The sequence below is a fragment of the Varroa destructor genome, unplaced genomic scaffold (genome assembly GCF_002443255.2).
Source record: "Varroa destructor unplaced genomic scaffold, Vdes_3.0 BEIS01000002.1, whole genome shotgun sequence".
Classification (NCBI taxonomy): domain Eukaryota; kingdom Metazoa; phylum Arthropoda; class Arachnida; order Mesostigmata; family Varroidae; genus Varroa; species Varroa destructor.
In genome coordinates, this window is record NW_019211455.1 from 6,727,398 (window position 1) to 6,748,465 (window position 21,068).

General features: G+C 40.0%; 1 protein-coding gene across 9 annotated transcripts in view; it reads right to left on the reverse strand.

Moving 5' to 3' along the window:
- Positions 1 to 21,068, reverse strand: part of LOC111244782 (sushi, von Willebrand factor type A, EGF and pentraxin domain-containing protein 1-like) — a 38,713-nt gene that overhangs the window by 5,171 nt on the left and 12,474 nt on the right. For 5 of the 9 annotated variants that reach the window (XM_086979250.1, XM_086979252.1, XM_086979253.1 and 2 more), the window contains exons 3-27: positions 20,650 to 20,914; positions 20,305 to 20,475; positions 17,610 to 17,789; positions 16,919 to 17,098; positions 16,467 to 16,682; positions 16,060 to 16,314; positions 15,405 to 15,647; positions 14,214 to 14,399; positions 13,766 to 13,999; positions 13,089 to 13,319; positions 11,848 to 12,074; positions 11,460 to 11,670; positions 10,914 to 11,273; positions 10,440 to 10,779; positions 9,996 to 10,244; positions 8,912 to 9,513; positions 8,172 to 8,497; positions 7,770 to 8,063; positions 7,341 to 7,517; positions 6,942 to 7,253; positions 6,443 to 6,645; positions 6,007 to 6,273; positions 4,975 to 5,162; positions 4,656 to 4,842; positions 3,689 to 3,806 (exon numbers count right to left, since the gene is read on the reverse strand). In XM_086979250.1, the coding sequence (XP_086835376.1) occupies positions 3,689 to 3,806; positions 4,656 to 4,842; positions 4,975 to 5,162; positions 6,007 to 6,273; positions 6,443 to 6,645; positions 6,942 to 7,253; positions 7,341 to 7,517; positions 7,770 to 8,063; positions 8,172 to 8,497; positions 8,912 to 9,513; positions 9,996 to 10,244; positions 10,440 to 10,779; positions 10,914 to 11,273; positions 11,460 to 11,670; positions 11,848 to 12,074; positions 13,089 to 13,319; positions 13,766 to 13,999; positions 14,214 to 14,399; positions 15,405 to 15,647; positions 16,060 to 16,314; positions 16,467 to 16,682; positions 16,919 to 17,098; positions 17,610 to 17,789; positions 20,305 to 20,475; positions 20,650 to 20,914 (6,222 nt within the window). Of the gene's footprint in view, positions 1 to 3,688; positions 3,807 to 4,655; positions 4,843 to 4,974; positions 5,163 to 6,006; positions 6,274 to 6,442; positions 6,646 to 6,941; positions 7,254 to 7,340; positions 7,518 to 7,769; positions 8,064 to 8,171; positions 8,498 to 8,911; positions 9,514 to 9,995; positions 10,245 to 10,439; positions 10,780 to 10,913; positions 11,274 to 11,459; positions 11,671 to 11,847; positions 12,075 to 13,088; positions 13,320 to 13,765; positions 14,000 to 14,213; positions 14,400 to 15,404; positions 15,648 to 16,059; positions 16,315 to 16,466; positions 16,683 to 16,918; positions 17,099 to 17,609; positions 17,790 to 20,304; positions 20,476 to 20,649; positions 20,915 to 21,068 lie in introns of those variants that run through there. The other 4 variants (XM_086979251.1, XM_086979255.1, XR_015320394.1 and 1 more) reach the window with 4 other exon arrangements.

A 21,068-nucleotide genomic window follows, 5' to 3' on the forward strand; every position in this document is an offset into this window, starting at 1 on the left:
TATATGATTTTATAGATATATATTTCGCGTATATATGAGGCAGAAATACCACCTGAGCGACGATTGTTATAATTCTGTATTCTGTACAACAAAGTTCTCAAACTGTGTATTATGGAACAGCGTTGATAAAATATAACTATATAAATACACTGTCTATACTTATATATAAAGTATGTATAAGAATTCGTGCTCTGCCGGGCGAGGCGTGGCGGAGAGGTGACACACACATGCAAAAAAAATAAGCAAATGAGAAAGATATTTACAAGAGGATGGTCAAGAAACTGGCAAATATTTTGTTACATTTCAAACCATTCTTATTTCGATAGCGTGTAGTACACACAAGGTCGATCTCAAAAAGGCGGCACAATAATCACGAAGATGATTGAGGCGGCGATTGCGAAAAGGGGATGCTGTTTAGAAACGCTGGGTATTGTTTTCGATGAGCCACCCTTACAAATGCCACATGATGTTTTAATGCCTTATCGATTATTACTGTTGTTACAATATAATCTACAACAATGTAAAGGAAAGTTCAGCAAGGGAAAACAGCAGACAACAAATGCCAAACAATGTATAAACTCTCAAGCAAGAACTACTACACGCAGTGGCCTATAGAAAACAATTTATAACCACGACACCATTGTATCTATCCTTGTACTAACATCGACATGAGCCGTCAAAACGGGGGCACAGATGTTTGACAATTTCTTGTGTAAACACAAAAAAAAAGGGTATATATTGAAAAAAAATATGTGCAGTCAACCTCTCCATGCCAGTCTCTCGCTTTGGACTGCCAACAAAATCAGACGGATATAAATACGTCTGACTTTAGTCGCGACTTCGGTTGCCAAGCCCCACCTATATCCACCTGACCAGTAAGATTAGTTACTACTATTTTAGTTCTAGTATTACTATTATTGCTCTAATTAGGTATGATAGTGCAGCAGCGAGCGGACACGCATACAGCAGATTACGTACTATGAGAGTACAATCCGGATATTGATAGATGTGTATGTATAATGATTTACGACTACCATAATATTATACCAGCGAGCGAATTACGAAGTGTACGATGAGAGCTGTAAGATGAGCTGATACTATTAAGTTGACCGACAATACTATGATAATAATTAAATATTAATAGCATTTTTTTATTTGCTGACACACTGCATATAATCAATACATATCCAACCAACAACAATCAAATGTATACTCAACCGTACCGTATTGTCTATAATACCATCATGGGTGGCCATCATGTTCTCGGATGCTGAAAAATGGGACATGAAAGAGGTCACCTCACACCCCCTACCCGAAATAATTTTTTATTGTTCTCATCGATTATGAATCCACCATCAGTTACTTCATAATGCTACAAAACGACGTCAATATATATTTACGAGGATTGTACATTAAAGGGGGCGAACTGTGATGATGAACGGGGCAACGAAATCCTATTGAGCATAGCTACAGTGAAGTAAATTAGAAAGACAGGAGGGCAGCACGAGTTCAGGATAGGGAAAGCTTGATCTGAGTCTGATTGGCGCAGAATTTTTTTAACTTTACAAGAAACTGTTTTACACCCAGTGGTATACTTGTTTACTGAACTATCCTATATTTTAATTATACAGCGACTGGTCAGGATAGTAGGCAGTTATTACCAGACGCGACCCTGTGTTTACAGTATATATCATCCATAATGTATTAAATTTGTCGGACTATCAATATCGTCAACGGGATAACGTTGTGCTCGGCAATCGGGTCGTTCACTCCTACCGTGTGAGAATGTCGTTCATTAGTCGGTCTCATCATATCCCGATGTATACACTCATCAGCTACTGCCAGTTAATTATGAAATAGAATAGTTGATCCAAAAAATCGAATAGATCGATTGGGCGATAGCAATCAAACAACAAATAACAGGAATGATGTAACTGTTTCAGAGCTGTTGAGTATCGATGTAGGAGATAGGACGCAATTCCACTGCTGTCTGATAAGATGCATATGGTAAGATACAAAATGGCTTGATATGGCACTTCCTTGATTACGGGGTGGTGTGCGCTATTGCACGAAATGAGTGTATATGCAAGGGCGGGGATTCATCAGCAAAAAAAAACAAGAGTCATGAGCGAAGCGCACGAAATTCAATTGAGGTCTTGTACCCATAATAAGAATGATCATAATTACGTTAATAACAATAATGTTTATGCGGCACACAAAAAACTGTAAATACAAACACTTCTGTATTACTCGAAGAATGTATAATTCTCAAAAGATGTATATTTCCCAAAACTGAAATAAACAGAAGACTAAACCCTTCTAAGAAACAAAGGAGGCTTGGGCTGATGGAACAAAATTTGGCTAAAGTAAATGGTGCGGGCAATCTGACTGTAATTGAACGGCAATTGATACGTTTAAACAAATGGTTTGTAAAACCTAGGGAGTGATGTATAGGCAACAAAAAAGGCAACAGACGGAAACAACAAGCAAACGTTGGATACGCGAGTCTAAAGTGGGAAGTAAAGTAGATTCTCCCGTTCATGCGGTTCGTGTCACAATCATAAATTGCATGTCGTGGGCATTGTGTGTGAATGTGTGCGCATAACTTTGTAAAAAAAAGAAAAAAGGTTCGGCCCTCAGTTTTATTTAGGCCGGTGTGAGCGATGTGCGAAAATACGCTAAAAACACGCTGGAACAGACGCCTTACATCTTGTGCTGATGTGAATGAATGATAGTAAATATGACGGCATTCATTATTACGCGCATGTACAAGAACACAGACTCTTATCAGTGTGGGAAGGGGGTGTGAAAGTCTAAAGGATGGGACGTGAGTATGGGGAACGTCTCTTTCAACCTTGCTAATAAACGAACGAATGATTGAATGGATAATGGCAAGCCATTCTTTAATTTGCCCTAGTGAACGAACCTCAAAGTACCAGAATCGTATCAACACCGTACACAGTTGGTGTTGTATTGATGAGAAAATCGAGAAGAAAAAAGCACAGAGAGGGAAAGTGACGAAGGCAAAACGATGATGTCAGCGACTGACAGAGATCTTGTAAACTGACGGGCGGATGAACAGAGAGCCCCGACGTATAAGGTTATGAATGAAAGCGACAAAAACGAATCTGTGTGAACATTCTTCGTACGGAGTTAGTGTATGATGCACAAACGGAAACTGAGAAGTATGTTACGAAATGCATATGGAAATCAAATTGACAAAAAAACCGATGAATACACTATTTTTCAATGAGATTTTATGTGAATATCAAACTACCTTCGCCAAGAATCGTTAGCTCAGTCAAATTATGTAACATGAAGGTGTGTTACAGTCGTCAAAACTTATCGGATGAAATTTCAATCTACTTAAATATTAATTAAAAGTAAACTACTTATGCCCAGAGCTGCGAGCAAGGTCAAAGTAGGACACAGATACACTAACCGTCATGTGTACATGACTGGATGCATACGAATATAAAAAAAAAAAAAAGAAAAATAATATAGGGACGCCCTGATTTATATTGCTTGGGCGGCATATCGCGTTCAGACATCACTTCTCAGTTTTACTCGAATATACCAGTTTTAAATAAATATTGCCAAAATATATTACTCGCTGCGTTTTCATTGCAACTCAAAACAATGCGTGTGTTCTTAGATAGAAATTAGTTTAAGCATAGCGCCTTCATACCTTAGGGCATGTAACAAGCTTTACGCACTTCGGAGGACGAATTTTAACGGACATCGTTTCCTGCTTGCAATTTATTTCCGGATTGCCTATTAGCCGATAGCCGCTGTCACAACTAAACCTGTAAGAGTACAAAGTCAAAATGTTATTGGAAACACTAAATATTGACCATAAGCTGGTCAATTTGTCCAAATTGTCAATTTGGTTAGGGTGGCTTTAGGATGGTCTCCTTCAAGTGAACAGTAAATGAGAAAATCAAATGAAAAGGATTTTTCGATGAAACCTGCATTTCTCTCATCTTTTATGTCTTGATTAAATGTCTTGAGAATTTAAATTCACGGTACAAGTTCATCGTGAATACACATTGTGAAAAAGCGGTTGGATCAGTTACGAACGTATATTCGATATGGAGTAGATTTTCATTGTGTTACGTAGACTTCGTATTTAGATTCTTTTAATATAAAATTCCTTTTTTTAATCATACCTGTCTTGAAGTCACTGACGTAGCTTCAAGCAACGACCCCTCGCTTATTCAGCCAGAGGCTTAGCCGCCCAATTGTGTGTACTCAAGAGACAGAGTAATTAAATTTTTCTGTGCGCACTATTGGCCGCAGGTGGTTTAATAGCTTTTCTGTTGCGAAAATTCTGCCGAGCCTCGTATGTTTTTGTTTATCAACACTAGATTATTTGATCAGCATAATTTCATTTGGTTGAAATGAGAATTGTTTAATATTATTTCTGGGGGTTTAGTTTTTCTTTATTTTCTGATCAAAGTTGGATCGGATCTCTTTATAGTCATAGTGTATTGGTAACAGTACAATATTTATCTTAAACTGTCGGGAGGAAAGACACAGCTTTGTAGCAGTATATAACCTAAACTAGTTGTTTCATTTTATGTGGAGCGACTAATGTCAAGAAACGCGAACTCTAACAAATGTGTGTCGGTATAGATTATACAGAACAGACATGCCTATAGATATCGCCTATAACTTCCACACGGCCGTTGGTGGGGGGTCCTGAAGTAAGACAGTAGTTTCTTGTGGTGCGAAGACACACAGGCAATGGTGGATCCCACACCCCTTGATCCCCACATAAAGACTGCGAGGCTCCAATTAAATGGCCTTCTGGAGATGCACAAGACACCCGCACCCGCGTCCCTGAAAAAAAATTAGCCGTGTCCTAATTCCGGATCATATCGTTAGATTACAATTCGTACTTCTAATGTTGAGTTGTTCATCTAACAATGTGTTTTTACTTAATTGTAAGCCGTTCGCGCTGTGTCAACTTACCAAACAGCGTCGAATTATACGGGTCGTATGTGATATTCAGTGAACGATTGTCGACGGGTGGCGGACAGGTAACAAGGCGGCAATTGGGTACAGGCGCTGACCACTGTCCAGTGGCAAGGCACACGCGAATTCGACTACCCACCAGTACGTGCCCTTGGTTACACGAATAATCAATCGAACTGCCATAGCTAAACAAGAAAGAGGAGGCGATACCCGAAAATTGTATAAGATCAGACGAAACATTGGCTGGTGTAATTCTACGCGTGGTAACTCGCGGTGAATGCGTGTTAGATTGAACGTTACAAGACATGAGTTAAAGTGCAGGTCCCTATTTTATAGTGAACTTGACTTGCAGATACTGGGAAAATTGGGAATTTCAAGTTTTTACTGTTTTGAATAAAAGTTTACATACATTTATATGAATGTAAGCGGACAGGTAGACAATTCGTTACATTGTTAGGGATCGCGTTTTTGGTCAAATTAATAAACATGCTTAGATAAATAAACAATTATTAAATAACCGAGATTGTACATTAGACCTATAGTAACTGAAACGTTTAATAATATTAGAGTTCTATGATTAGTATTTGGTTTCCGAAACCGTATAATTCGTAGAAAATTCATAGAACGTACTTTGTTATGATGGCCTGAAAGAATCTCTAATTTGAATTAAAATATTTCGTATCAAATTACTCTTTTTCTTCAGTTGAAAAAACAAAGCATGTAAAGCCCAAGAAACTTTACTGCTCAAAAGGAACTTCAAAAATTACAAATTTTCGCTGTGTAATTTATAATGGATATGTTGGATAATGCTATAATAATAAATAGATAATGCTAATTATCGTGGATTCTAGCTCATAGATATGAATTGGAATCAAGCGGTTTAGGTGATGAAAGCTTATTTGAAAGTTGCTGTAACTGCTAGACAACAGTTTGCTCGACTAAACAGAGATTTTTCGCCGTTACTTGTAAGTCTACAAAAATGATTCGAAGCTTACCTATTTATAATGTACTATAATGTATGTGACTCACCGATAATCTTTATAAAATGGCGTTACAAAGCTGTCTTCTGGGGGTGCGCACGTAACAGGTACACAGCTAGTCGAACCGGACCATGTCGCGTTCTCTAGACAATGCCATTCAACGTCGCCTCGCAGTTTGTAACCCACCTTGCATGACACCGAAACCCGATCACCGACTGCGCCTCTGGTTGGAGAGAAAATTCCGTTTTCTAGAACTAGACCTCCTTCCGATTCAACCGGGCAGCGTTCTGGTTGACATTCGGGGGCCACGTCCGTCCTGAAAAACAAAAGCAATATATCGTAGGTGTTTATACAAAGGAGAAAAGGAGAAAAAGTAGAAAAGGTGTACTAGCTACCATGTTTTCACTTTTTCATAACTTGCAAGACATTTTACATGGATCCTTGCTAAGGTCGTAGAGCTGAATCGCGTTTCCCATCGTTTTTACCATTGACCGTTGATACAGCGCAGCATATGTGAGCCAACCAGCTGGAAGCCCCGACCGCATGAAAAATTCGCTTGATTTACTGTTATATTCATATAGCCATTAAGAGGTGCAACAAGATGTGAGCACGCTCGACGACGAACGCATACGTTCTCAAGTTGACCTACTCCAACCGACCACGTGCTGTCTTCTTGACAGACGCTTTCCTATATCAAAATAAAACAGGCCCTCAGTAACGGTCTAACAAACCAAAAGCAAGAATCAATTTTACAATAGTTTATTTTGGACAGATAAAAAGTGAGGGCGCGGTGTGGTATAGGGGGGCTAATGCGCAACCAGAAGCTATGACCAAGCAACTAGAAGCATGGACACGCGGCCATTGTCTACCTACCAGGCGAACAAAAGGGATACAAATGAACTATTAGAAGTATCGGTTTTTCAAACAACAAAACAGTGTGATAATTTCTCTGTAGTAAGACTGAGTAAAATGTCGGCAAATTACCTGTGGCGCCATCTCACTAAATGTGTAGCCTGGCCCGCAAGAAAATTCAATAGTTGCCCCTACACTGCGATCGACAAAGTAGGCGCGTCCGTTTGGTGGGTGCCGTGGATGCGGACAGCGAATCGGTCGACATTGAATTAATCTAGATTGTGCATGTGCCGCGACGTCCATACGCTGCCAGCCATCTTCACTACAGACGAACTGCATTCGCGTCATGCTTGTTACGCTGCGAAATCCGCGCTCGCATGAGATTTCCACTAGGGAACCAAACGACGTCGACCCATTGTGTAGGATTACGGAACTACCATCAACCTAAGTTAGAAAACGATTATTTATTTCGAAACTTGTAGAAATCTTGTAGAATATAGGCCCTCTGTTGCTGATGGAACAGTTTCTAACCTGAGGCAGTTGTAGGAAGCTACACTGCTTTGGTTCACAGAGATTGCCAGATGGCTGAGACCATATCCCACTTTGAAGACAGATCAAACGCACGTCCAGTGAAGGTGCAACAGAGAAACCTCGTACACACTCTATATGTATGACTGATCCCACGTGATGCGATGTGTTCCGTTGAAGCTATATTTAAATACAAAGAATAAACTCTTTTTTAAGTACTCTTTAGCCTTCCTATTGTATCGGTAATACTGCGGTAGGATCCATGGCCTTACTTCCCAAGGAAACTACAGTAGGGCTGGCATTATGTGCAAGTTATGAGAATGCAGTGATAAAATTTGGATCCATCGTTTTCTTCAGTTTCTGTTTAAAATATAAAACAAACATTTCGTAATGCACAGAAATATTATAGACTAGGTTACGGCTAGGACTGACAACGGCATTCTGTATTTGTGGCAGGGGGCCGCACTCTATCGGCTCGCACGCTTCTTCTAATTTAAATGTCGGCTGCCAGTCTCCTCGAAGATTACACAGTAGAACGTTAGGTGTTTTCCAGCGAAGTTTAAAGCCAAATGCACAACGAAGCGTGGCGGTAGAGCCGACTAATGTGCCGTCCGAGTAGGTAACAGACGTAGGCGTAATGGGTTGCAGCGGAGGACAGACGATCGGGTAACAAGAAGGCAGCGATGCGCTCCATTCTCCAGAACGGCAAAATCGCGTTGCAATACCCTAGAATAGAAGACGAGCTTAAATGGGCATGTTTTAATGACATAAAATGAAACAGCAGACGTTTGTACATGAAGCGAGCGCGTGAAAAAAAACCCGAAAGAAACAAACCTCTAACCGGAATCCGGCTGGACAGCGGAAGCTCTCCTCTGTAGTGCTATCATTCGACGTTCTTGCTACGCCAAGATTTCGTTTGAGGATCTCCATATGATCTGCTGGGCACCTTCGAGGAGTGAGCGAGAGCTTTGATCGGCTAGTACTACATGATGGGTAATCAGTGATGTTTAACCTAGCTGTGGATTCACATACAGCAATAGAAGATCCTCGTAAATGCAATCCCTCATTGCATTCGAAGCGAACAACCTCAGCGACCTCGACTAGGTTTTTAGGAGGGATAGTGCGCCCGTTGTCAAGCTGGCCCACAGGGCAATACTTGCCTACATGTGCCGTACGAAGAAAAGATTAGATCTTGATTAATCGATCCACAACGGTAATTAATATCAAATCACAAAAATAGCTTATTCCTTATCCATATAATTTCTGTTTATGAAATTCAAGAGTATTAGCGTAACTTTGCAATTTTGCCGCTATATATACTATAACTAGAGTTTAGAATTCATAACGAAGTTCTAAGCATGAATTTAACGGTCTTAAGGGTACCTGCCGTCATTGCTCTTTGCTTCGTAAATACACATCCGGATAGTGACGTAATAGTTTGTTTGGAAACAATATAGAAAAGCCAAGAGTCTAAAAAAAATTCATAAAGAAAAAAACGTCCAACTTTGGCTCACATGATGACCTTGCTTAACTTGCGTACTATATTATTTTAATAAAATCGGGTTACAATTTACCTACGCAGGCTGGTTTTGGCGCGGACCACTCGCCAACTTTTAGACAGACAGCTTCATGGCTGCCGATAAGCTCAAAATGAGGATCACAGTGCCACTGAACTCGAGCGCCGCTAATTTGTCCGTTGCTTGTTGTGTAGCCGTTTCCGGTTGTTTCCGGCAGGCCGCATGGCTTGCAAAAATTGCTCTGCAAAACCTTCACGTTCCCGCGCACGCCAGCCCGGAAGTCTCCCCACGCTACAAGTAGCTGATCGGGGCGGATAGTCACTCGAACTGGAGCTGAACAGTCAGTGAACAGAGCTTTTATTTCGGCTGTACGTAATCGCTTCTTCCAGAAGTACGCGTGTGCGATCAGACCGGCATAAGATTCCATTCGAGCGAAACCGGAGCCTTGTTGATCTTGCTCTTGACCGAGGATCAAAGTGCCGTTCGGGGAAACGAGCGTTGAAGCAGACAGATTGCCTCCTTCTAGAGTTAGTTTGCTGTTTACGTAGATCGCATAATGCCCTCCCTGGAGACTCCACAAAAAGCAGAGATGATGCCAACGATCATCAATGACAGTGATATCGCTGATAACGTGCTCGTTGTTCACATAGAAGACCAGTCTGTTGATGAAATTCAAATATGCAGAACTCAATATATAGTTATAGAAGGAGGCGACACTGTCGATCGCAAGATTAGGCGTATGCGAACTGATAAAAAAAAATGGCATCCGGATGTACTTTATCGTATGCCCTGTAACGCGTCCCAGCTCTACAGGCGTAGCTCGACGTGAGCTCTTAATTTACAAATAGCTATTAGAATCTGAACAATCATTATCCCCTAGATGCTTACACAAAAATCTAAATATTTCGATACGACTGACGAGACCAGTTATATAAGTATAGTTCAAGCAATAACCTTGTACGCTCACCCTTAGCTAAATCTTAGAAAAGCAAATGTATTTAAATGAAGCCTAACTACGCGCCATTGCGGCGAGCCTTAGACAGCAATACGTCTTGGTTACTAAATGGGATTAGACATTTTTTGCGAATGTATAATAAGTTATAAATAATAAATGAATTATAGCATTTCGTTCGTGCCGTACCCGCTATAATCCGTAATGGTAATCAAGTTATCCTTGTCATCAGATGCGTACGAAAATGGAGTGCCATAGTTCTGCGTGTCGTTGGACTTCAACCAGAGGCACACAGTAAACTCCTCGAGAGGTTCGGTGCCGAGATGGTTACTCAACCGGGCAGAGTCCGAGGTGGTATTACCCAGAAATTGGAGCAGAAAATTTTCCGCCACCTCTTCCTCGCACAGCAGACCAGTTGTGCCTGGTTGGCATTGACACCTGCAAAAATTCAACCCTATGATAATATAAATGACCTATGGACAAATCCATTGCTATTACCATTGAGTCAAAGCAACATACAGTTCTCTAGTTTGGATGGGACATTATACAATGCGATGAATAGCATTTGTCCTGCAGATACATATTGCGTAAATAATCGGCATCAAGAAGAGTAAGATTTTGAAAAGCGCTTACGAAAAGCTGTCAGGCTCAACATCCTTGCACGTCCCTCCATTAAAACATGGCTTGACTGCTTCGCAGTAACTTTTAGACGATAGATGTTGGCACTTGTTACCCCAGAATCCTGGCCGACAGAAACACTTGCCCAGAGAGCAGCTTCCACCATTTTGGCAGTCACACGAAAGATGCTCGCAGTACTGGCCCGTGAACTCGTCTAGACATTCGCAGCGAAACGAGCCGGGAATATTCACGCACTGTCCCCCATTGTGACACAATGGTGGCGTATGCAGATTTGGAGTGAATTGGCCGTACCGTTGTTGACTGCACTCATCAATATCTTCCGAACACGTTAAGCCTGTGAGACGGCTATGTTGTGTTAATATTAAACTGTAGTATACAATTATGCTATCAAGAATGCAACAAAGGGATGTGGTATTTTAAGTAAAGCATGTAAGCAACCTCTAAAACTGACAACAAACGCATATTTACCTGTATATCCATCAGGGCAAATACACTGAAATGATCCAAAAATGTTCACGCAAGTAGCCCCGTTGAGGCAACTGGAAAGGGCACATTCATTAACGTCCTCGTCACAATTTTGTCCTCGTAATCCGGGTGGACATAAACATGTGTAGCCAGATGTTTCGTGCAAGACGCAGGTAGCATTTAAACCGCAGGGAAGTAACGCACATTCATCGATTCGTTTCTCGCAGTAGCTTCCCGTATAACCAGGAAGGCAGGTACAAGCAAAATGTTTGTCCATCGGAATGCACGTCGCATCGTTCTGGCATGGTGATAAGAAGCACGCGTTAAAGGGAAGGTACTCGCTGTGATTATGCGACGTTTCCACTGTAATGCATAGGAGAACAGTTTCCCACAATAGAATGGCAATCTTAGTGGCCGCTGCTACCATTTTATACACAGCTGCGGTTTCTCTGTTTTGAGCAGCGAAAATGAAACCCTAGACAAAATTAAGCTGTTAAATCTGTTACGAAGATTAATGGAAGTGAGCATGAATGCAAGAGTCATCCATACCGGTAGCAGGAATGCAGCCCTTTTGTCCTTTCAAAGGCTGGTGGTATCCTGTGGGACAAGGATAGCATGGCGCAACACCAAATCGGGAAACACTGTGTGAAGGACAACGTTCTCTACAATCGCGCAATTGAAACGAACGGCGTTTCATGGTTGTCATTCCGATTGGACACCGTCGACAAGATTTGGACCCATACTGTGGCTGATACTCACCCTGGAAAAAAGCTATAATAGTGTAGGGCGTTTTACGTGAAATAAAGCTCCAACTATGAGACCCCTTTTTACGTCATTTGGTCTGATAAATGGAAATAATGCTATTATATATTGGCCGCTAAACGCTGGGCAAATTTTTGTGGACATATGGGTAAAGATTCTCGTGCTCTGAACTTACAAGAAGACAGGTTTCACAGGGTATAACGCCATTGTTTTTCGAGAACATCCCGGGTACACACTGGGGTTTGCAATCGTCCGCGCTCTTAGAGCTCTCGCCTGCAGTGGAGGTATGATCTGGACACACGACACAGCTCAGCTGGCCACCTTTGAACTGATAAGTTCCAAATGGACATGGACTGCACGTTCGTTCGAGGAAGTTATGAAACGTTCCAACAGGACACTCCACTGCATCAGCAGAACATAAATAGGAATATCGTATTTTATTGTTGGTCAATGATTACGCTAACGTTGGACTTTGACTTGTTTCAAAAGCATCTCATGTATATACAGGGATTATTAAGAAACAGCGACTTCAAGAACTAGTTAGACATTTATCTAAAATACAAATCATTTTCTAATTAAGGAATTCGGTATCAATTTTCGAATATAAGTTTCTATTATAATACAATGTATTAGCCGTTAAATAGTAAATAAGAAGGCCTGTTATTTTAAGGGCTAAAGCACAAGTTCCTCATGGGCAATCCAGTAAGTACTTCTCGAGGTGAAGCATCACGTATGAAATTAGAAGCTTGCTTTCTGGGAATCAGCAAGGTTTTGCTGTCTGAAGCATCATATATATATCTTTAATTAGAAAATGTTGACAGCTGATACAAATGGAAATGACGGGAATAAGCAATAAGTCGAAGAGCTGATGTTGGAATTGTTAACAGAAGCGAATATTCTACTTCTAACAAAAAAAAAATTAACTAGCTCACACGCCAATCGATTTCTTTTGGAAAGGCTAAATATTTCACAAAACAACTCTACAAAGACATTTTGTTAACCTATGGATCAACTGGGATTTTCTTAAGCGTACGTTTATATAAATTTAAGAAGCTGGCTCCGCATAAACATTTAGTTAAAACTAACTTTCGGGTAACTGGAGTCTTTCCCTAATCAAGTACTTTTTAATCAACTGTGTGGGCCATATTTGGTCTCGGCTCCAATAAAGCTTCATGCGTAAATGCCGTGCCCGTCTTGTCCACCATCAAAAAATTTGGAACAGAAATTTTTAAATGGCTTCAGCTATTGGATAATAAAATTCTTCGCACAGAAAATGCATCTAATTATTAATTTTTAATGAAACACAAAATTATGACATTGGTTGTGGGACGCATTTCATGTATGAATCTGAACGCGATTTATTGTATTTGTTTTTTGTATATTTAATCAACAATAAGCCGATATGAATTGACTAACCGCACGTTCTTTCGTCGATATGAACCCAGCCCAATGGACACAGGGAGTGATAGGACTGATTCCTTTGGTTCAGACCATCTCTGACAGACGACATCATGTCGTCCATGGAGTGCAGTATCATATCTTCATCCTCGAGATTGAGATCAGTGTCGCTGTCTTTATCGGATTTGCTGGCTCTGGCATCAGAAACACTACGACGTTTTCGCGCAGCATGGCTTGAGATGGGTAGCACTGTAATGTTACACACTTTATTGCTTTCTACGTCCTTTACTGCCTGATTTGTAGTTCCTCCTAGTTATGGGGAGCATTACTACTTCCCGTGATGCAGAAATGACACTTACATATGACAGATGTTTACAACAACATGCACGCAGACCGTCACGATGGGCACAATGGGATCTGTCGGTCTGCCTTAAGGCGTGTACTTATTTCCATTACAGCACTCAGATAGAGCTTGTCGACCATACCTTATATATGGCAGGCAGTCAAACGGACGTAATGGGGTTAATTTACTTGCTTGTTAAATCGTTTACCTCCCTGGATTAACTAGATGGGCTCGACCTGTCACGGTTATTTGAGGTTATCGTATGTCCTGATCGTGAATAAGGTTAGAAGGATGTCTAACTTTTGCTGCATGCGTGTTTGTGCTGATACTGAGATGTTTACTCGACGCTCACTATTTCGTTGGGTTACTTCACAAATGGGTTTCAGCTTTTCCTTATAACATTTTGGTTTGGCTCTACACTTGATTACGTTCTTCATAGAAATACGCTTCTTGAGAACCACCGATAGCTGCTGGGACAGGAACTCGTTAGTGCATTCGAACATTGTTCCGCTTGGCAATACGACTGGTGTCGATGCGCTCGACGATGTTAACTTCGAACTACTGCCACTACTTGAAGTAACCACAGCTAAAATATAAATCAACAGAGATCGAAAGTTGAGACCCTTCGGACACTAATCGGCTAATAATCACCAGATAATACAAAAAAAAAATAGTTTTTACATTATCTATCCACCTGCTATTTGTACAACTGTTTTTATTCGGTAATATTCTCACTTTCCCTTCTACGCTTACCTACTTGCATGAAGCTTCGTCGGTGACAATGACTGGTTTCTACTTACTGGTACAAGAGGGCAAATCGATATCACTTATATTCCAGACGCCATCGATGCATCGTAGGTAATTGGGCAGATTCGGCAGGAGCGTAAATCCTCGATCGCATTGGATATGGCAAAGTGTTTGAAGCGCGTCCACGGTACAGTTGAGCTTCCCGTTGAGCACGCTGAAGGAAGGCTCGCACTTGGTCGCTGTAATAGTCACATATTAAAATCGAAGCCATAGAGATCTAACCGCCAATCATCACCCGTATGAAAAAGATGTCTAAAAATGCATTTTCCTCCTAACATCACATGAGTAATATTGAAGGTAAACGGTAGTGAAATAGCAGGTTTGTTCGTGACAGCACGTTGCCAATCAGTGCGAGAACAATGCGACGCCATAAGTTTCAATTAATCGCGAAATGTCGGATTTTTTAAGAAAAGGCGGAAAGAGGAAAGGCTTTTGCAGATCATTTGTAGGTTAAATTAAGTTTATTGATCTTTTCAAGTGTTTAGAAGGTTTAGGAATGCTATATTGAAAAATTGTTGATGTGCATGGTAATCAATGTGTATTAATTATTAAAGTAAAAAAAAAAATAGAAATTGTAATAACTACAATGTTTGGACACTGGATTAATGTTAGGGTATCTTTTCGGACCTGTCGGATTTTTTTTATCACACAGTACTTGCCGATATTTTTTTTTATTGAGCCTTATTTATTATTTATAGGACTAAAATAATACCATCCTTAAAAATTACATACGACGATTTGTAGTAAACATTATTGTTAAAGGAGCAGAAGTTTTAATAAAAACGATGTTTAAACATAGAACATTCACTACGTATTTCTTGGCGCTTACTTTTTGCAAAAAATCTGCAAAATACATTGTAAATATTTTGATACGAAATTGACGTTGAAATATTTTTTTTTTCATAATTATTAACATACCATTCCTTTAGTCACGAAGGGCTTAGGGTACTGAAAAAGTTTAGCTGCATATATATAAATATTGATTGACAATAACATCTGAATTAAATATCAGCTATGCTTAACAATTCTAACAATTAGAGATCGACTATCTCGAGGGATACGTATGAGTTAAATTTGATATTAACAACTATAGTTACTGTACACTATGGCTCGAAATTATAAAATCGTATATTCAACGGATAGTTTCGATTTAGTGTGATTACTAATGATCAGTAATTACCTACCCTTAACAGTGATGTTAAACGTGCAGGAAGCATTATTGCCAGAATTGTCGGCGGCATTGTATGTGACGACGGTATCGTTAATCGGAAAATATTGTCCAGGCTTATGTGAACTCCAGATGAACACATCTTCATTCGAATTGTCAGAAAATAGCGGCTCTTCCCAGACGACCTTGGCGCCCTGTCCATCTGATGAAAGCGTCACGGCTGGAGACTCGCAACGATCAACAGTCGGGGGCTCCTCGTCTGTAAGTTTCAAGTTGCATGCGTATATATATACATCTTACTACTACAAAATTAAAATAGCGCGGCTTTTTTTTTAATCTGTGTTCAAGCTATTCGGCAGGTAGAATGCTGACCAGGTAGAAGCATACGCTCCGCTTAGCCGAGGAAAATACAAGAAAAAGCTCCGCGGTTATGGACTCCAGGCCGCTTCTCTGACTGGTGTTCTTCTATAGGCAGTTCAGTTTCTTATTCTAAGCTAATTCTATATCTCCAGCTCTATACCTCGCAATGGTTGTTTCTTTTGAGTTGTTTTTTTTGAAGTTGTTCGAGATGTCGAGTTTCTATATATTTGTGTGTGAGGGCATTTCAAGATGAAGGGAACGAGTCACGCACACCTTATGGGGGATTCTTTTTACAACGAACTGATTTTTACCTATGACGGTAACGGAAAATGTGCACGAATTTTTATTTTCTTGCGAGTCTGTAGCAGTGTAGGTGATGTTCATGGGATCCCCAATGAAAAATGGCAATGGTGGCTCCACGGCTGGAGAAACCGTCAATGTGATCTCTTGGAATCCACTGTTATCTTGTATCGATGGCAAACTGAAGTCGACTGTCGCGTACGGCTCCCCCGGGTCCGCCGGTACGAGGATATTATCGGGACATTCAATTGAAGGCGGTTTAGTATCTGTTTGTGACACAACCAGTTCACCTTGTCAGTCACCTACATTACAAGGACTATTAAGTAATAAGTTGATAAAATAATGATTGGCCCTGTTATTTTTATATCGTTGAATAAAAGTATCAAATTAAGCAACTCGTAAGCAACATAACACGTACCGACGCAACGAGTGACCAATTGATGATCGGTCCATACACCAGGATAGATACATTCTCTTGATGAAGGCCCTGTAAGTCGATAACCTTCCTGACATCGGTAACGACACTGATCCCCAAAGGTAGTCCTGCTCGCATTGCATGACAGTGGAAAAATTCTTCCGTTTGCAGGGATGTCGAGAGCAGGACAGTAGATCTCTAAAAACGAACAGATGTTAACTACTAAAAGATAAGTGTTTTCTTTTTACTTAACGCTAACTCTAATATGATACCAAACATTTTTTATATCTACATATAGTTCTAGTGCGCTTGGTAGATGTCAGTGGATGATGATCGAAATACGTGACTGCATTTATCAACTTAACTATCGGGGTACTTCAATTAATGAACGATATTTTTCTGACTAGTTGAGTTCCCTAGTAGTAAAAAAATGATAAAGGCTCAACGAATCTTACGTCGACAGGTTGCCGGAAGCCCATCCCAGTGCGCTACTGCCAAACAGTTTCTCCGTTTCGATCCAACAAGAACGAATCCCTCACTACAGCCAAACTCACATTCCGTTTCGAATTGGTACGACCTCGTCGTACACTTCATCCAGCCAGAGTTGGGTGCAGTCAGCTCCTGACACTTGCGCTCTACGCCGGCAGGAACAACAACGGGAACCAATACACTTCTAACTCCAAACCTAAGGGTATTTATTCGTAGCAGATATCCTAGCTTCCTACGTTCGATAAATTCAATTAGAATTTTCAAACTGCTACAAATAAACGATGAGTTTCTACACGTTGTTCATAGGGCAGTTCTTCTAAATGGAGGCTAGCACTTTAGATATGCGTTTGTTCTTATGTAAGGGAGATGTTTAGTTCGACATAAGCAAATTCAAGTAATAAAAAATAGATATATTCAGTGAACAATTAAAACTTTTTAAGTCTGAACCAGTAATAGGAATCTATGAGATCTGTGTTCTATGCGATTTATACGATAGATGCTAACGAAGGGTGTGTTGAGGAAGATATGGACAACGTTCAACTTATATTGTAGGCATACTTTCATCTTTAACTATGTCATTTACTTACATTATATTCCATTTTCTGTCGTGCGATAAATTCAAACTTTCTATAATTGTGGTGGTATTAATATACATACTATGACATTTGGGCATCTCGCCGCTCCAGCGGCCGTCTTGATTGCAAACCAGAATGCTTGGACCAGATAGCTTATAGCCTGTCTCACAAGCTACTCCGCACGCGGCGTTAAATACACTCTCACATTTCTCGTTCACTAGGAAGCCATTTAATGGGGCTACCAGAGCAGGGCAACGAACCGCTGACAGAACAGATAGATCACAATAATGATAAAAGGGGCTAATTTATACATGTGACCATACTGGTAAATGTCAAGAGGCACTGGCACAACTATGTACAGTATCAATGCAGAATCAGAATTCTATCTACATGTACAATACAAGACTTTCGCTTGGTGTTACGTGTGATGAAAATGTTACAATGACTATGAGGAAAATTAGTAAATCAATAACAAAGAGAAGTGTTAAAATCATAGCAATTCGCCACACATTAAGCTTCATTTGAGGGTCCTCGACATGTGAACTTTTTATTTGACGATTGATAATTGCTCATTGTGTATGATTACGAGTATCAGCCTATCTAAGTATTTCATCAAACGAGTTGGTCTTTGTATTTCAACTTTATTTGTATAAAATGAAGTCCTCCCCAGAATACCGAAGCAGTCAGCAATATGGTTACCATCAGTTCTTTCAAAGATAACCATACAAATAGGACGCAACAAATGAGTGCATTACCCAATTTTTTTTTTACCATACCCGAAATGTATATTCATCTACGTACTACTAAAATCATTGTCTTTAGTTGGTTATCCAGTCCAAATTGACCGACACAGCGATTTTCGGTGCATTGCCGGAGTATCATCTAGAGTATAGTTGTGCGTAAGATGAAGCCGATCGGGCGAGTACTATTTTCCCCGGGGTAGCTTGTCTTCTCATCTCACAAAGCGTAACCGGGGCAATTAAGTTATACAGAAAAAAACTCGTTTTCTTATAATGTTTATTTTGCAAGAATTCCTCGTGCATATTTAGGAGAGAGCTGAGGGAACTGAAATAGGTTATCTTTTGGCAGAAATGTTGTTAAAATTTGTCGAAAATTTTTTTTCGCGAAATGACAGCCCAGTGTTTACATGGTCGTCTTCGACATTGATCAAAAGCTGAACCAAAATGCAAAGCATGCCTCGATATCTCAGCTTTTGGGTTCAAAATACCCCCGAACGGCATTTTCGTTAAGATGATTTTGGGATAAACATTTTTGACATCGAAGCAAATGTAGGGGAAGTATTTCTTGGTACCAGTCAAAAGCTATAATTATTTTTACCTAAATATCAGTAATCGGGCGGAGAACGCGGTTTAAAAGGTGAACATCTAACATGGTGTTTTAGGTAAGAGTGTTTTTTCAGCCGATAGACCTCGACAAGCTAAACAAGAGGGCAACACGTAGACCTATATCTAACGTAGAGATCTTTGAGTCAAAATTGTAAAAATCCTGTTGGTGGTACCATTTTACCCATGCAACAATGGAGTGAAACCACGTACATTTCAAGTGGTTATTTCGGCAAATTTCTAGTAAATGACAATTGGAAAGTTAGCGTCGCTAATGTAAAATTGATTTCCGTGAAAAAATATCTGCGTTCATTTCCAGAAAAAGGCCAAAATATCAAAGACGAGGTACGACTACCCACTTTGGTAAAAACTAACAAAATATTAAAAAAAAAATATGGCAATTAGGAAATATTAAACGTTTGTGTCCCGATTTAATATAGCATCTGCATATAGCCATTTATTAATGAAGGAGAGTTGAAAAGGAAAAACCTTTACGTTTTGGCGCACTGCCAAGAACAGAATACAGCAGCTGCAATTTATAAAATCACTATGAAATATTTATTAGATTTTCCTTTAGTAGAGTATGTAATTACTTACCCAAAAAAGGGGAGAGAACTAAAAAAACCTTGGTGATTTGTCCCATCGTACAGACTCAATCATAATTTAATATATTTACTTAAGAAACAATTTCAACTCGTATCCTTCGATGACATCCTAAGAGCAGAATCAATAGGTTAGCCAATTCTCTCAATGACAGCACCTATTAAAAACAATTCCCGTATGTTCGTGAGAAGTCTGCCGGTTTTTAAAAATCTTCTCAAAGCCGTCATATTACAAGAGAAACAAATCTGGAATTGGCCAAGCTCCCTGGAAAACGTATTAGAACAGATTGACGAAATAATTACAAAAAAAAATAACGGGTTAATAATTCATGTCAGACTGAGTGTGTGATTAATAAATCAGTTAAAATAAAAACAAAACTGGTGCGGATCGAAGCCTGGACTTCGTGAAGTATATCTGTATATAAAGGTAACGTATTGTGTTCTGAAATACGCGACATTACACATATTAAAAACATGCACATAGGTGGAGATGTACCTTGAAACACACTACGTATTTGTCGGAAAGGGACCCTTAGACGTGCGACACTGTGGTACGAAACTAGATAATTGCATCCATTTCTAGATAGTTCAACGTTGGATAAATGCGAACAACATGTTTTAGGTACCCCAGCTACTCATACTTTAAAACATAACAATCAATCTAACTATCGAAATTAGAACAAATGATTTTCTTTTTATTGTCCTATTCAGTTTTCTCCTATATATATATATATATATATATATATATATATATATATATATATATATATATATATATTATCCTAATAAAGAAAAATTTATGGCAAGTGATAGCATTCGATGTTGTACTCACGCATGCAGACGCTGCTATTTCCTGTGATCAACGTGGTGAAGCCGCTCTTGCAGCTACATTGTTGTTTGGAATGGCTGCCAGATGGAGAAGTTTGATGTGAACCTGGACAGGGCAAGCATTCTTCGATGCCGCCGTGCACAAATCTGGGCTGATATGTTCCTTTCGGGCATGCTATATGTGTCCACAATCGCAATGGGAGATAAATTAATGTATTGTGATGTCGATTGAAAACATTTACGCGACTTGCGGCTTTAAATTGAACCTGGATTCAAATGCGTAGCTAGAAACACGTATTTAAACTGCTCTTGTTCAAGTTGTACGAAACGTAAAAGTTACTCAACTCACGTTTACATTCGCCCTTGAGGCCCGTTCCATATTGACCGCGTGGGCAAAGACAGCTAAAGTAGCCAGAGGTAGTACCACAAGCACAACGAGCCCCCGATTGGCAGCACAGCTGTCCGGCTGGGCACAATCCATTGCATTGAGATAAGTCCAATGGCTCGAAATCGCCCACTGAGAGATCTTGGTGTAGGGCACGTCGAGCCAGAGCTTCAAACTCTTCAAAAGAGTTTACAATAAAACAATGTTCCTTTCGGGTCGTTGCCATATCCTGCAATTTTGAATCTTTTGTAGTTCGTACTCAATACTTTACGGTCTGAGCCCAAGATTTCGAATCATTTTAGAGGTAGATCTTACCAACACAATCGAATTTTTATCGAACTCCCTTTGTACAGCACGTCGAAGTTTCGCATGCATGCGCTACT